The sequence below is a fragment of the Megalops cyprinoides genome, chromosome 19 (genome assembly GCF_013368585.1).
Source record: "Megalops cyprinoides isolate fMegCyp1 chromosome 19, fMegCyp1.pri, whole genome shotgun sequence".
Classification (NCBI taxonomy): Eukaryota; Metazoa; Chordata; class Actinopteri; order Elopiformes; family Megalopidae; genus Megalops; species Megalops cyprinoides.
This window is the reverse complement of record NC_050601.1, coordinates 14,632,886-14,648,350: the sequence shown is the minus strand read 5'-3', so window position 1 is coordinate 14,648,350 and position 15,465 is coordinate 14,632,886. Positions and strand designations below refer to the sequence as shown.

The 15,465-nt window shown below is 44.1% G+C and overlaps 2 protein-coding genes across 6 annotated transcripts in view; both read left to right on the top strand.

Moving 5' to 3' along the window:
* Nucleotides 1-7,889, top strand: part of cacnb1 (calcium channel, voltage-dependent, beta 1 subunit) — a 44,749-nt gene extending 36,860 nt beyond the window's left edge. For 4 of the 5 annotated variants that reach the window (XM_036553559.1, XM_036553558.1, XM_036553560.1 and 1 more), the window contains 3 exons: nt 239-334; nt 754-939; nt 3,524-7,889. In XM_036553559.1, the coding sequence (XP_036409452.1) occupies nt 239-334; nt 754-939; nt 3,524-4,039 (798 nt within the window). In that variant the 3' untranslated portion in view covers nt 4,040-7,889. Of the gene's footprint in view, nt 1-238; nt 335-753; nt 2,305-3,523 lie in introns of those variants that run through there. The other variant, XM_036553562.1, reaches the window with a different exon arrangement.
* A 3,165-nt stretch (nt 7,890-11,054) lies between these two features.
* On the top strand, nt 11,055-15,289 carry LOC118795207 (ADP-ribosylation factor-like protein 5B). Its single transcript, XM_036553605.1, has 6 exons — nt 11,055-11,481; nt 12,768-12,828; nt 12,986-13,133; nt 13,610-13,693; nt 14,084-14,235; nt 14,508-15,289. Exons 1-6 carry the CDS (start codon nt 11,436-11,438, stop codon nt 14,554-14,556), a joined length of 540 nt encoding a protein of 179 aa, XP_036409498.1. The 5' UTR covers nt 11,055-11,435; the 3' UTR covers nt 14,557-15,289.
* The last annotated feature ends 176 nt before the right edge of the window (nt 15,290-15,465 follow it).

The window sequence follows — 15,465 nt, the reverse complement described above, 5'->3', positions numbered from 1 at the left end:
AGACCGTGCCTCCTTTTGGGTCACCAACACCACATCTAGCAAGCCTTTTTTCCTAGGCGGGTCTCCTTTTCAAGTACTTACCAACCCACTCCACCTCCACAATTTGGCAACTGAAGGGCACAGGGTGGTATGGCTGCTGGAATGATTTAGCAGCATGTTACATTGCTCAGTATCTCCCAGTGTAAGCATGAGGTTTGCTTGTCGGCGTATAACCTAACAAGGCTCTCTGTGTCCCCAGGTCCTCCAAAGGCTTATCAAATCCAGGGGAAAGTCACAGGCCAAGCACCTCAACGTGCAGATGGTGGCAGCGGACAAGCTGGCCCAGTGCCCCCCGGTGAGCGTCCAGCTGTTACTGTGGCTTAATTTCCTTTGCAACTGCTTTAAGACCACACTTCAGCAGTTTGGCTGAGCCTGATTTTTCTGAAAGGCATATACAAGATGGAATTCCTAAGGGTCTCTTGGTGTCAATTGTTTAATTGGGACAGTAATTAGTAATAACAGGTTCTGATTATTTGAATACTACCATTGAGCAAGAGCCAATTTAATTCTGCCCAAGACACATGGCATCAAATGAAAACAGATTAGCAGTCCTAAATATGGTACAATTTAAAAGGTAATAATTATGATTAAACTATTGTTTGTTTGTTTCACTGATAAAGCAGTCCTGATCTTTCTCACAAATAGGACACAAGGTAGTCTCTCTGTGAAGAACAGGATTTCACTGGTCACTGTCCTTTCTGTCCTCTTTTCCAGGAGTTGTTTGACATTATTTTAGATGAGAACCAGCTGGAAGATGCCTGTGAGCACCTGGCTGACTACCTAGAGGCCTACTGGAAGGCCACCCACCCCCCCAGTAGCAACCCCCCCAACCCCCTACTCAACCGCACCATGGCCACTGCTGCTCTAGCTGCCTCCCCGGAACCCGTCTCTAACCTCCAGGTACAGGTGCTCACCTCCCTGCGCCGCAACCTGGATCTCTGGCCAGGCCTGGAGGGGCCGGGGGCCGCAGAGGAGAAGGAGAAGGAGGAGGAGCACGCCCTCTAGAGGCGGGCAGAGAAGTGTCGGGCGCCCAGCTGCTGAGTCTCCAAAGCTCCCCCCTCCGCCCACAAGGAAGAAGCTTAGCTCAACTTATTGAAGAAGAGGGTGCACTCACACACACGCACACACACACACACGCACACACTCACAGGCATGCACGCACACACACAGATGGCTGGATGGAGGAGGGGGACTACACTGCAAAGCTCATGATCATGCACTCAAACATACAAACAGTCTCACTCTCACACATACGCATCCACGCATGCACAATCAATACCTGTTACAACAGGCCTATTACCAAACACACTGCAAGCCTGAAACATTTTATCTTCCTGACAACCCCCCACACATAAACATAAGGCCTTTCTGAAAAAGCCCCGTTGGACACTTAGCAATGCTGTTGGACACTTAGCAATGCTGCTCAGGAAAACAGCACCACAAAATTCAAAGAAAACAAACGAGTAATTCCCTAGATCCTGTGCAAATGAGCACTACCTGAGATGCATTCACGAGGGTTTATTCAGAGTGACAAATTAAATTTGCAGTAAAAAAAAAATCTCTGGCTTCTAAAAACAGAGAGCCACTCATTACAGTTGGATTTGGCCTTTTAGTAGATGCCTTAGCCTTCATTTTCCTGTGATTGTTACTTAAAACATAGTGCATTTCATCCGCATGCATGCTGTTTTCCGATAATTCAGGAGACAGAGCCTGACTTCTTCTCTCCGTGTAACCATGGTACTGTCCCTGAACGAGATTAGCCCTTTCTGCGGGCTTGCAAATGTGAATAGTGTTGTGGCCGCCTTCCTACCCTGGGTTTTGGACTGATGGCTGTCTAACTGACTGATTAGAGCTTGCTGACTAACATGCCCTGTGTAATCTATTCACATTATAAAACTAAACTGGAAAATGGATGACCTGGTATGTATGCAGCACCCTAGTGTTTGCCAAATACACACAGGGTGAGCCATTGCAGTCAGGGCTGTCAACTGTGAAAGCTTTTATCCTATTCCTTTATATTTTACATTTTGCAGTTAGTCATGTGTCCCTACTCTGAGTATTTTAGTAAGATCTGTGTAACTATACGGATACTAGTAACAGCTGAACAGTTGGAATGCAGTCTCTCATTGGGCATGCATGGAATAAGAATTATCGGCTCAGTCCCTTTGAATGGAAAACATTATGAAATGCAGAAAATCCACTGACTGTGAGGTGAAACAACAAAGTAATCCAAGAAGTCCTGTGAAGCTGTGCCAGGTTAAAAAATGCCACCTCAAGAAAATCAAGTCCAGTAATGGAACTGATTTGTTTATTAGTTTTGGTTCATGAACACTTTCTCTTCTGCTTTTGATTCATCAACACTATTAGATTTTTATCTTTAACATTGTCAGGATTTATTTGTTTACAAATGTATTTATATCCTTGTTCAATGATTAATGTACTTCATCATTCTTTTTCACACAACGCTGTGGATTTATGACAACATGAGTACACTGAGTACACATTAGAGTTATCCTCTGACAGGTAGTCATATTTAAGGTCACATTTTTGCTTAAAACTGCCATATTGCCTGGTTCAACTCTGGAATGTGTTTACAGTTGCATGTATGGCTTACTTTTTGGAATTTGTATTGGCATATTTGTTTGAAACATAGTTGATCAAAAAACTATATTTTTAATATGAATTGCAGTAGGTTTATCTGTAGATAAAATAGCTTTGGGCATGTTAGGCGTGATTTCACACAAGGCAGCTGTGGTACCACCATCTACCACCATCAGTATTACACAATACCAGAAACTGTTTGCAGTATGTTTACTCAATGTAAAATAGTTTTGTCCTGAGATTTAGATGGCCCTCTCTGATTGTGGATCTCTGCCTTACCATTGGGCGGAGATATGGGAATGGGTGAAGTTCAGTTGCATTGCAGAGCTGTATGAGACCTCTTTGGTCCAGCCATATTTTCACCTCTGGTCTGATTGACCTGCCAGAGTGGCTGCTGAGCATGAACTTAACCACAGTGCAGAGTGAGCCGTTTTCAATTCCCTGTGCTCCCATGTAAGCGCAGAGGTCGAGATGAGGCGTATAAAAAAATGCCAGAAAATTACATCCGTATTCAGATGGTTCTGTGGCAGTGAGGGGTATATTGTCACCACTGTAGTATTGTCTGAACTAAAATAGTTTTGTTACTTTAGCCTCATTCCCTAAAACATTTTAAAGAGCCTCTGCATAGTGGTATTTCTGTAATGCTATGTTTCACTGTCACAATCTGACTATAGTGCTGCTGCTCTCCATTCCACTGGCAGGTTAGCATGAGATAAACTCAAACCGAGGAAAGGAGCATGCAGAGTGCTGTGTTGGGTTTTTGCAGAAACTCTGCCCTGTTTTGACTAACCCAGATCCCTGACTAACGTGCAGCCTGCGCCTCGCTGTGTTGTTTTTGTCTCTGCATGACTGGCTTGGGGGCGTGGCACGCGGCCGGGGACAGGGGCCGTACCTGGTGCACGGAGAGCAGAGGCAGGACAGGCGTCTGTTGGAGCGCGGCGGGCTCCACGACGACCCTGGCGGCACGGGTGGGAAGCAGCACCTCCAGCAGCAGCAGCAGCACGTGTACCTGCGGTCTTCGCGGGCGCAGCTGCGGGGTGGGCGGGGCCTCTCCAGGCAAGACACCTTCGACTCAGAGACGCAGGGCAGCCGGGACTCGGCGTACACGGAGGCCGGCGACTCCTGCATGGATGTGGAGACCGACCCCTACGAGGAGCCGGAGCCCTACCGTGGCGGGGGCGGCCGGCTGCACCCGGCTCAGTACCGCAGCCGCCAGGCCTCCTGGGAAGACGAGGGGGCGGAGCCCGATCAGGAGAACCTGAACCGCCCCCCTTTGCTAGAGCAGCACGGCCGGGCCAAGCCGAGAGAGCGGTACTGCCAGGACCCGGGAGACCCCAACACCTCGCTGGGTCACAACAAGAGCCAGGAGGACTGGGGGAGGGACGTCTATATCCGCTGAACATGCCATAGGCTGGGAGACAGACTGACAGACAGGGAGGGGAGTTGGTTTTGGGGGCCATATAAAGTCATTACCTTAAAATCGGTTTGTTTACAACAAAACATAAGTGTTCTCCACACATTACAATGTTATATTAAAAACAGCACATACTGCCAGATTCTAATCTTACAACGTTTTTTTGGAGATTTAGATTATTTATAAAAAGGCTTAGATTAAGTCTTTAAGTACCGCATGACAGCTCTAGTCCTTAACTGATTACAATCATTATATGGTTGTAATTATTCAGATCCTCCCAATGGTGGAGTGTAAAAGTAGCTGGGGTTAAATAAGAATGTGTTGGGATCTGTCAGGTCTGTCATCTACAGTCTTAAACAGGGTTAGCTGTCCTGTATAGAGTTTCAGGGTCTATTCAGCATGTGGGGGTCCCTCTCCCTCTACTCCTACCTGCCTAGACTCAACCTCTGTGGAATAAATGTTGCCATCTTTTTATTTATTTAAATATTATTTATTTATTGAAGTATTGCCTTGGATCTTGAAACTCAAAACCCCAAAGAATTGCTCCTTTCCCTACTTTGCTTCATAGCATAGACCTGCAGTGCTGTCTGGTGCTGAGTACCACCTGTTCCTCTTCCTGCCTCTAGGGAGCAGCGTGGGAGTAGTTGTTCCACTTGATAGTCGCTTGTTTCCCATTTGGAATGTCGTGCAGTATATGAAGCCCTACGGCCTCAGTTTGATTGCCTCCACCAGTAGTTGTGACTGGAGTAGCCACACCCCCCACTCAATCGATCACCAAACACAAGCACCGGAATGTCTTGCCCACCCCGCCGCCAAAGCTCTACAGCCACACATTGTCAGTGGAGTGTATGGCATTCACTTCATCTCTGGTGGGTTAAAATTGTCAATGCCATTCTTCTATGCTGTTATTTTACCATCCTGTGTGTGTTGGAACTGAGACCAGGAGTGATTGTCAGGTTGTAGCTCACACTAACCCTCCCTTGCTACTAGCCTCTGGCCCTGTTCGGAATCCCCAATTACATGTGCTTCTTCTTGATCTGCAGCTCTACTTTTGTTATCTGTGAACGTTAGCAATGAGTTTTACGTCTCTGCAGTGGTTTTAGTGAGCTGACGAGGGGAGGAAGAAAGACATTCTTTACTGTAGTTACCATGATTCGTGAATGTCGATGGTGGACATCCTAGGCCCACTTCTTAAGAAAAAAAAATGGTCCTGCAATTATCACAATTGTTGAATGAAAAATAATGAAAAGGTGTAATGAATGAAAAAAATATTGGTGCCTGACTGTAGCCACACGTTCTTCTTTTCTGCTTTTCATTTAAAATATGTGGTTAATTTAGAATTTTAATTAAAACTTTTATTAGAAAAATATCCAATGCTGATCACTATGTTTATAGGTAGGAGCAAAAAGACCAATGTTAAAACAATACATCTTTTAACTGCAAGAAAAGTAAACCTGTTCACACTAGAAGAATGGGAAAGGCCCTCAAGGGCCAACACTGCTGTAAAAAAGTGAGTGATACAAGTGCCAATCTCATGATACCTCTATGTCACACAGAGTAAACAGGCTAACTTGATAGGCAGGGACACACTCACATTTGGAGACTTTCCTCACCCAAGACTCCCATCTTTCTCTTGCCCCTGATTTGATTTTAAAAAATGCATCCACAGGAAGCACCCAACAATGTTTTTCACAGTGTTTAACCTCAGTAACAAATTGTCTAGCTTTGGGTACAGTAAAAAAAAAAGAACACTTCACATTTATTTTTATTATGCACAATGCTGAGATAAGGGCCATGACAGGAACATCTCTCCGATGTTCCATGTTTTCAAGAAGTTTATACAAGAGGTTTACTTTTTGTCTACTTGACTACTCCTTTGCCTTCTCACCTAGGCAAGGAGTAGTCAAGTAGACAAAAAGTACCTGGAATCCTGTTTCCTGCTTGATGACTAAGCTTGTGGAAATGAACTGATACTTAGCTGCCATATTACATATTCACGTGATGCCTCACCTAAACCAGCAGACAGAACACTTCCCTGAATATACAGTATGAGTGTAACGTGTCCTATAACCACCATGTTTACACAACAATACAGAACAAGTCAGAATCATGAAGCCTTGACAACAGAAAGTCTGAGTGACCGTGTCAGTGCTGAATTGCCTGCAGGGAGATTGTCTTTGTGCTATACTTTCAGAACATCACGCATTCTCCTGAAGTCAAAGCTTTCTGCTCATCAGCCTCTGCTGATGACTCATAGATCTGAATGCTGTCACGTGGTCAGTAACATGTGCTTCTCAGGTACTTTCCGCACATGTAAATAAAAATGAATCAACAAGAAGACTTCCCTTTCGCAGTAAAATCTGATTTCCAAGGTTTAGCATTGCAACTTTGACAGCTTAAAGTTACACTATATGTTTCATAAATGAATTCATGCACGTGGCAGATTCAGTATGTCAGGACGATTCATGTGTGCAACTGCAGGTGAAGACAGATGATTGTAGAGATTGTGCAGTGTGCCTGTTTGTGTGTGTGTGTGTGTGTGTGTGTGTGTGAGTGTGTGTATGTGTGCGTGCACACGCACGCATGAGTGTACATGTTTTCCAGACTGAGAGTGGAGTCCTGCTGCTGTGTTATTCAAGTTAACAAAAAGTCAGGCTCACTGCATGCTAGCCACCTCGCCAGCAACCCAAAGAAAGAGTCAGCAGTACAAAGAAGAATCACATTTCTCCAACAATGGGTCAGGACTCCAGGTTCTGTAGGACAGTGAACTTATATCAGATGTGGTGTCAAAGAGGACCTGAGGGTCTTGTAATCCTGTAATCATGCTGTCAAATTCATCTTCTCCATGATAGTAGCACCTCTAGTTGTTGACTGTAAGGGGCTGGGCCACTTGGAAATGCCACTCCTGGATCTCTTTCTGTAAGTCAGCTGTTTTACAGTCAGGTTTAATAGCTCTGTTATTCTGCCAGAGTCAAGCTGTCTAATCACTGTCAATGCCTGCAGCTATGAGTGGTTTCATTTTGTGATTGCTATCTTGCGGTCTTAATGTCAGTGCTTTTCAATCAGAAACATAATACAGGAGAAGCACTGTAGCCAAAAGGGGCCCTAGTGTTTTATATCACATTTAGCTGCTTTAATGTGTGCATAACAATATGTTGCTTCTCTTAAGCCTAGTACTGTACACAGTTTTAATAAGTGCCTGTTAGTGCTTGTGATGAGGTGTAATGATGTTTACTGCTCCTTTTTCAGACAACTGATCACTGTTGGCAATTAACTGTGTTTTCAAGCAACACATCTTGGAGGACATGTTGTTCTAAGTACACCCCTCATAGAAACCACCCTCAGATTTACTGTCAGGCTACAGGCAGTTGGCTGAATGGGCTGATATAAGTTGTGATGGAAGTATTAAATGCTATCATTATCTTCTTTTAATGACCCCCCCCCCCCCCTACAATGTTGTCTTAGCTTTGTTTTGAATGGCTTTTTTTTGTAAATGTAAATGCATCCTCTCCCCTGCTGCACCCTGGTCATATCGCTGGAACCTGGAGACCAAATAGAACAAAATGTGTCAGAGACTGCTGTAGCACTGTTGCCATGTGTGTGATTGTTTAATAACACTCTCACATTGTTCATCCATTTCATATTCACAACATAATGTGAATATGATGTAAATTCTGGCTGCAGAATGAACATGTTGCAGGGCAGAGGAACCCACTGTCAGTGAAACTGAAAAGCCGGTACTGTAAAATACATTAGTGCTATAAAATGTACTTTAATGAATTTCTTTAATTTACAGCTGTCATATTTCACTAATGCTCACTAAACTCAAATATTGCCAGCATTTGATTGTCAAACCATTTGTCTTCTTCTCAGAAACAGTGCATGACATATGCAGGTGGTAATTGTAATGAAAGTACAATAGTCAGTCTCACATTCAGTAGTGCTTAGTCTAAACCTCAGCTGACTACATGTTAAGGTTTGAACACAGTGGAGGAAAAATAAATGAGACCAGTCAGTCAGTTACATACTTAGACAAAAAGAGGTAGTGTTTTATCTTATTACTGAATTTTTATTGTCTAATGTGGCTATGTGAATCTGATCCCTCTTCTTGCTGTAATGGGACAGGAATGGCAGTGTTTAGGGCTTGAAGATTGAAAATGAGGGAGTCAGATTTGTTCAGTGCAAATCTTATAAAATGTGGTGATCACACACTGAACCCACAGCAACAATCCATTTGCTACAACCACTGCCACTTCTACCAGCTGACCCAGAAAAATGGGTGGGGTCCACAGAATGTCTTGGCTCAATATATTTTCCACCCCCTGCAACTGATTCAAATCCAGTGTCCCAACCCAGTTCCTAACCTAAGACATTATGTGGAAAAAGCTGAAATGTATCCTAGATAAGTGTTTGAGGCAGAATGTTTCCACCCCTTTGTCCTGAGGCCAGTGTCCTGAACTGACCCCTGACTGAATCTCTCTTTATACCACACTGATACCATGGCATCTGTTCCTACACCCAGGAAGGTCCTCTTCAACATTTAACCTTGCTCTCAACTGAAAACCTATTTTGTGTTGCTTTACTCATGTGGTAAATGTTGTGGATAGCACCCTAACACTGCAAGAACATACACTGTGTGTGAGAATGAAAGTATATGACATAACGATAGTCATGACTGATAACATTGCTGTTTTAAAATTTGAAAACTGGTTAGAAATGTTCCAAAATATATGCTTTAAATAAGCACATGTTGCTTTGTGGCTTAAATTTTTTCCTTCTTGAAAGGTATTGAAGTTTTAATTTCATCACTACCATCCATGTTTGTTTCATATTTCACACATGGTTTAACACATAATTGGGTATGAGAATTTTTAAAGGAAATTGCCAGTTCTGTCAAACCAACAGCTATTGTTTCTTACTTCCTCTTTGCTTTGGGTGTAAAAGCAAACCAGTTTCGAGAATACAGTGTTGTTTGCAGCTTGAGGTGTTTCTCATCCTCGGAGAGTTCACCTCTATCCGCACTGATGTTTTTGGCTGCTACTGCAACCTACTGTGTATACACCGAGAAAAACCTCCTCAGATTCTGCCCAGAGACAAAGAAAACCACAGATCACTTCCTCAATTCCGCCCACTCGTGTGTTTAAGGCCTGTCTTTCTTCCTTTTGTCACGTTAGTTTGCCATTTCCTGCAGGCGTCACATTAAACCCAATATCAGCGTCAACAGGAAGTGCACTGCAGGCACTTTCCAAATTACTCAATCACACTGCAGCTCATCATCTTGCTCACATATAACTCTTTCAAACTATTTCTTGCAGGGGTATAGGCAACTTGAGCTTTTGTACTTGCTTATGTTCCTTCCCCCTGTATGTTTTGCCGGAATAGCTTTTCTAGTCACTCTAGCTTCTCTTATCTCTTTCCCACTTTTTGCCTGATATTTTGTTCTACTTGCTGGGGTGGCATACCTATAACTTTGTGAGATAAGATGAAAATTTGATACATTTTAATGGCAAGAATGATTGTTTTTCAGAATAATTTCATTTTTATGTATTGCTACTGTTATCCAGCCAGCATATTTCTTTGGTGGCTCATTCCTCAGATTTCTTGCAGTGATAAATTGCCATTGCAGCTGATGTGTTGTTTGTGGGCTGGTGGGCTTACAGGGTGGTTGTGAGGGCAAAGGTCGTTTTCTGTCACACAAAATCTCATCAGTGTTGTCAAAGCATCTTCAGTGTTTTGTCCTTAATAATGTAAAGTGTTGAGAGGAACGAATCCATACTGTATGATGATGAGTATATCTGTTTGAAAATATGGTATGCATACAAATGGAAAAAATCTGAAAGATGACATACTCTTCTCTGGGATTACTAGAGGGAACTAAAGTGTACAATGTTTATTGAAATAGAAGTTGTGTAAACAGTGCTTGGCATTTACTGATAAATGCTGCATATCCTGCTTGCCACTGGTAGGAACATTGAGGAGTATATATGTATATTTACAAACACACATACACACATTCCTGTAGCCTGTCACAAATACGTCTGTTTAATACGTCACAAATACGTCTCTTTATGCAGAGTCAGCATTCCTAAGAAGAAAGAACTGAAAGAGAACTGAAATATTGATTGGCCTAGCTGTTAACTGCAGCTACATTTCAGTGATCGCTGATGTTAGTGTCTGTTAGCTGCAACACACATAAACCACTGGAGACCATAATAAGGCTTTATTAGTGTGAACTTTCACTTTCATGAACTTTTATTGTCTCCATACAAGTAGCTTCCATACATTAATATTGTCTCCAAGGTTGTAGAGTCTCTTACTTATACATCCATGTCAATATAAGTATCTCTCTCTTTCACTGATGTGCAAATATATTTTATTTTAATGAAATATACATCCAGAGAAATTATGCCATAACATAACCAAAAGCTTTGTATGCGATAAATGGAGTGTTAGTTGTACAATCATTTGATAGTCGCCTATAAAGTATCACTTCTACAAATATTAAATAACGTGGATATCATCAATGCCCTGCATTAAAGATATCACGACACATCTTAATCGTACAGTGAAAAGCATGATGTTACACTTTTAAAATGTGCTTCCGTCACAGGTAGACCGAGGTAAGGTTATTCCCAAAAAATTCCGCATAACTTTTTGTTTCACTTTTGGAAAGAAGAAAAAGTCCCAGCAACATACAGCTGGCTTCAACATGGCCATAGACAAGAAAAATCCCCTTGGAGAAGTGAAACGGCAATTCAAAGAAAAACAACTCGCTTGATACCGTGGTCTACACCCCCTTCCATATTTGGCTCGCTGCTGCGTTTCAGTCGATTTAAAACAAACGACACACCCATTCCACGGCCGGCCAATTAAACTCGCTATCAGAGTACTTTCCGTGAGTCGTTACTTTACGTCATTGAAAACGAAAATGCCGCACATCGGGATGGAGAGGAATTCCGCCGTACGGCGCTCTACCGTGACGTAAGGAGGTCCCACATAAACAGTGAATCATTGGCCACCTCCGAGTACATAGCTGGCAGATCTGTGAAGATAACGTTGATCTTTTACTTGACGTTTCTCCCTCGCACAGCCTAAAGAACATTGTTGTGGCTGACGTGACAGCTAGCTTGTAAAGGTTTTTAACAGACCGGAAATCCATTATATAGATTTATTAGCCCGATACACCGGTGTATAGCTAGCTCTCGGTAGCTACCGTTTGTTACTTCATTGAGCCAGACCGCCGGCGAGTACTAGCTAGCCCTCAAACCAAAAGCGTCATCTGCTCTTGGTAGAATAACAGCCCAAACTTTCGAACAGCTGTTTGCGTTACTGTGTTGTATATTTTTCTGATATAACGTGTCTTAATTTGCCATTGTTGGTCATGGGGATCCTGTTCACCAAGTTGATGACTGTCTTCGGGGACAGAGGTAAGATGTGCATGGCTCTTTTCTGCATTAGTTAGCTAGTCTCCTACTACTTAACCACAACTTGTATGTGTTAGTTTCTGCGGGGTACGGCTAGTTAACTAGCTATTCAAATTAGCTGAATAGCTGTCTAGTTGACGAAGTGGGAGCAATCCACTACGTCTGACTGAAGCTAATTGGCTTGTAATGTTATTACCAAAATGGAAACGAGTAGAGATAGCTAACTGTTAGCTACTGACTTCATTCAGGGTCACATTAGTTGGGTAGCTAGTTAGATAGACTAGTTAACTTGTTGCTGTTGAAAAACGTTATCGACATCAGATGAAGTGCCTGATCTAACTAGCGAGCTCGTTGGGTTTCAGGAGCCAGTTAATACATAGCAAGTCGAGCTAACTACATCAACATGTGATGGCTAGCTAACGAGGTTACTTAATACGCTACATTCTAGTTAATATTCTTAATTGTGTTAACTTTCTTGGCTTGTTAACTCCTTGGTTGTTGTCATAACTTCATTCAGTGATGTTACACAATGTAATACCACATATCACCCAGGAAGTTAACGTGTTAGCGACAGTTTTAAATGATTATGGCTGCCAGGGTTGAGCAGAACCCTTCCTAGTTACTCTAGTTATGTAGTCAACCCTTTATTTCATTATAAATGATTTGTTTTAAAAAAAAAGAGCTCGCACCCCGGCGTGGCCTAGCGTTAGTAGGTAGTACTTGCGTGGAGTATCGTGATGATGGGAGAGAGCATATGGGGGCGAGGTGTTTTGTTTGGGAGAGTTACGTGTCTGTCTGGATAGCAGTTACGCTCGGAATGTTCTGTACTCTATCAACGAGGCGCACATATGCCCCTGTCAGCCTGTTGGTTGTGATCATTACAGAGCGTTTACAACACCAGAGATGAATCTGGATCACTGTGTAATATTAATTGCCCCACACGGAGATGGCGTTATCTGGGTATATGTGCACCTTGGTGAAACGTTGCGTTCAACGCGTCCATTGAAATCACCTTTGCCCCGGTTACAGCAGGGTCAAGGGTTATGGTTTCCAAAGTGAACCCTGGCTGACCTGCTTGCATCAGCAAAATAAAGCGGAGCATCAGCGGGGCAAAAGGACCCTGGAGATTGTTTCTATGGCGATGGAATTTAGTGGTTACCCTGACATGTCTTGTGGAGGGGGGAGGGGTGTAGGTGCAGGTCATTGAAAGTGAGGTTCTCTGGTAGCTATGTGTCTCTGCATTTCTTTTCCCTTTCCGTCTTTTGCTCATGTCCTCCTTCTCTTCACAGAGCACAAAGTCATCATCGTGGGCCTGGACAATGCAGGGAAGACCACAATCCTTTACCAATTGTGAGTAACATGTTTGGCTTGATAAAATTGCAATAAAACAAGCTGTGGGCAAACAGGCTTTGTCAGTATGGACTTCCACCCCCAGCCTGCATACGATGCATGTTCTGCACAGCATGAGCTTAGCTTCAATCACCCACTTATTCCCCTGCCTCCTCAGTCTGACCAAGGAGGCGGTACACACCTCCCCCACCATCGGCAGCAACGTGGAGGAGATCACCGTGCGCAAGACCCGCTTCCTGGTGTGGGACATCGGGGGGCAGGAGAGCCTTCGGGCCAGCTGGAGCTCCTACTACTGCAACACTGAGGTACCTTCCATCTCACCATCCTTCTCCTGTTACTACAGTGAACAGCGTCCTACAGTATGGTAGTGTACTTGGGTTTCATTGCCTAGTCCGACTGCACACGTTAACTTGTGGTAGGGCTTGAATGGTGTATATATTGAATGATGTAATTTTGGAGGCCCTGTCTGTAGCTGTACCTGCACTTGTTGTGCCTATCTCTCATTTAATCCCTATAAACATCTCAGGGCATGTGGGGTAAAGTTAAAAACAATGGGTGTGATTCTTTCCATTAACAAGCATGACATCACCGTCAGTGCCTTCCTGTGACAGGCTCTAGACAGACCCCCAAAATTATGGCTCCAAGGCTTTGTTCTTCACACCTCTAATTTTTCACATGTGGTCACATTCACCGCTCAATTCAAAAATTATTTTGACCCCCTTGAAGTTGCTGTAGTTGGATCAGATTTCCAGTTTCAGTGATGGCCTCCTTGTTTCCTCAGATTGTGATTCTGGTGGTGGACAGCACTGACCGGGAGCGCCTCACACTGACCAAGGAGGAACTGCATCGCATGCTGGCTCACGAGGTAACCACCAGAGGGCACTGTAGTACTGAGGGCTTATATAAGCATTCCGTAGAGACTTGTAAACACTTTAGCAAAAACACATCCTTTGTCTAGACAAAACCTCAATTTTATGACGGTCGACAGCCTCATCCATCACTATACTGTGTTATTGTCTCATACAGTTGCCGCACAGCTAATAAAAATGGCCGAAAACCTTCAGTTAGTATTGCATCAAGCTTTGCGTTTTAAGATTGGCACTGGTATATTCTTGGTCCTAGAAAGTCTGGATTTTTTTAAAGGCAAGCTTTTCCTCTGCACACCTTGCAGGCCAGGCCGTAGGTAACCAGCTATATGAGGTATGTAGAAGGGAGTGATTTCGAATGCTAACGTTTGTGGCTGTGGGCCCCGTAGGAGCTGGAGAACGCGGCAGTGCTGATCCTGGCCAACAAGCAGGACATGAAGGGCTCGATGACGGCGGCGGAGATCTCGCAGTGCCTCACCCTCAGCTCCATCACCGGCCACTCCTGGCACGTGCAGGCCTGCTGTGCCCTCACCGGGGAGGGGTGAGTATTCCTCCACCCACTGGTGCATCGGTGTAGTGTCATTGCATTGCGGGTGTGTTGTGTAATTCTGCAGGAGTGTTGGAGTGTTGTACGTTTGCGTGTGACAACGCTGGGGATGTCTGGTGTGCGGCAGCACTGTGCTTTGGTGTTGCGCGTGGGTGTGTGATGTCATCACGGAGTCAGACAGTACGTGTGAGTGCTCTGTACGGTAGTACTTCTTAAAGGGTACAGGGCCTTGGGGCTCATCTGTGTGCGTTTCTCTCCTCCCCCAGACTCCCAGCCAGTTTGGACTGGATGAGGTCGCGTGTCCTGGCCAGCTAAGATCCATTCCCCCTGATTTGGACCAACGCAGTGTTAGCCAGGTTACACATACCCTGGCCTCCTCGTGACCTCTTGGATTCCCCACTACAGCCACAGCCCCCCAGGATAAGGGCACCCACGCCGCTGAGAGTCCCTGACCGTGGTGCTGAGCCGCAGTGGGCCCTGGGACTTACTTGGCTCTTATCTCGTTTCTTGAACTAGCCTGAGTCTGCCTGAGGAAAGAGGCATTGGGAGGAACAGTTTCACTGGCCCTGGCCTGAAGCACACCTGGATGTGTGCATCTGCACTACAGTGGAACAAATGTATTCGCACATTGCAGGTGTGCTGGGGTCCTGCGTGGCCCCATCACACACTGACAGACGTATGACTGTGATGGCTCTGGCTGCCCTACCTTGGACTTAGCAGCAGCATGTCGCAAGCCAGGGTTGACTGACAAGCAGTGGCAACAGAGCAATGGCTGGTTCCTCCTGCCAAGCCCCTTTCTGCTGCATTAACCTGACCTTTAAGTGTTACAAGTGGGCAAGAAGAAGTGGATTATGGGATTGCTGGATGCTCTCAGGCCCATTTTCAGCAGCCTCAAAGCTAGTGTACTTTGTACATGTACTTGAAGTATGTATGTCAAACAGCCTGAAAGTTTATTTCATGTTGTGATTGTGGTAGCATGCTGTAAAAATCTTGTGAATAAGTATTGTATTTTTGTACAAAATAAATGTCATTATGAATGAATTGGCAATGGGCTGATCTACTTTTTCTTGCTTAAAAAAGATTCATAAGCTGTTGTCATAGTAATACTTCTATGGCTTTCATCATCATTCTCTGTCAAACAAGCAAATTATTTAAGTAGGTCCGCCACTTTTTCAATCTTTTACTACTGTCCCCAAGTCCTTTGAATGGGACTATGGTACATTA

What these genes read in the sequence shown, in the direction of transcription:
- LOC118795207 (XM_036553605.1), top strand. Translation starts at nt 11,436, where the DNA reads ATGGGGATCCTGTTCACCAAGTTGATGACTGTCTTCGGGGACAGAG. An exon ending in ACCACAATCCTTTACCAATT is followed by an intron (nt 12,829 to 12,985) that starts GTGAGTAACATG and finishes CTGCCTCCTCAG; the next exon opens with TCTGACCAAGGAGGCGGTAC. An exon ending in TGTGCCCTCACCGGGGAGGG is followed by an intron (nt 14,236 to 14,507) that starts GTGAGTATTCCT and finishes CTCCTCCCCCAG; the next exon opens with ACTCCCAGCCAGTTTGGACT.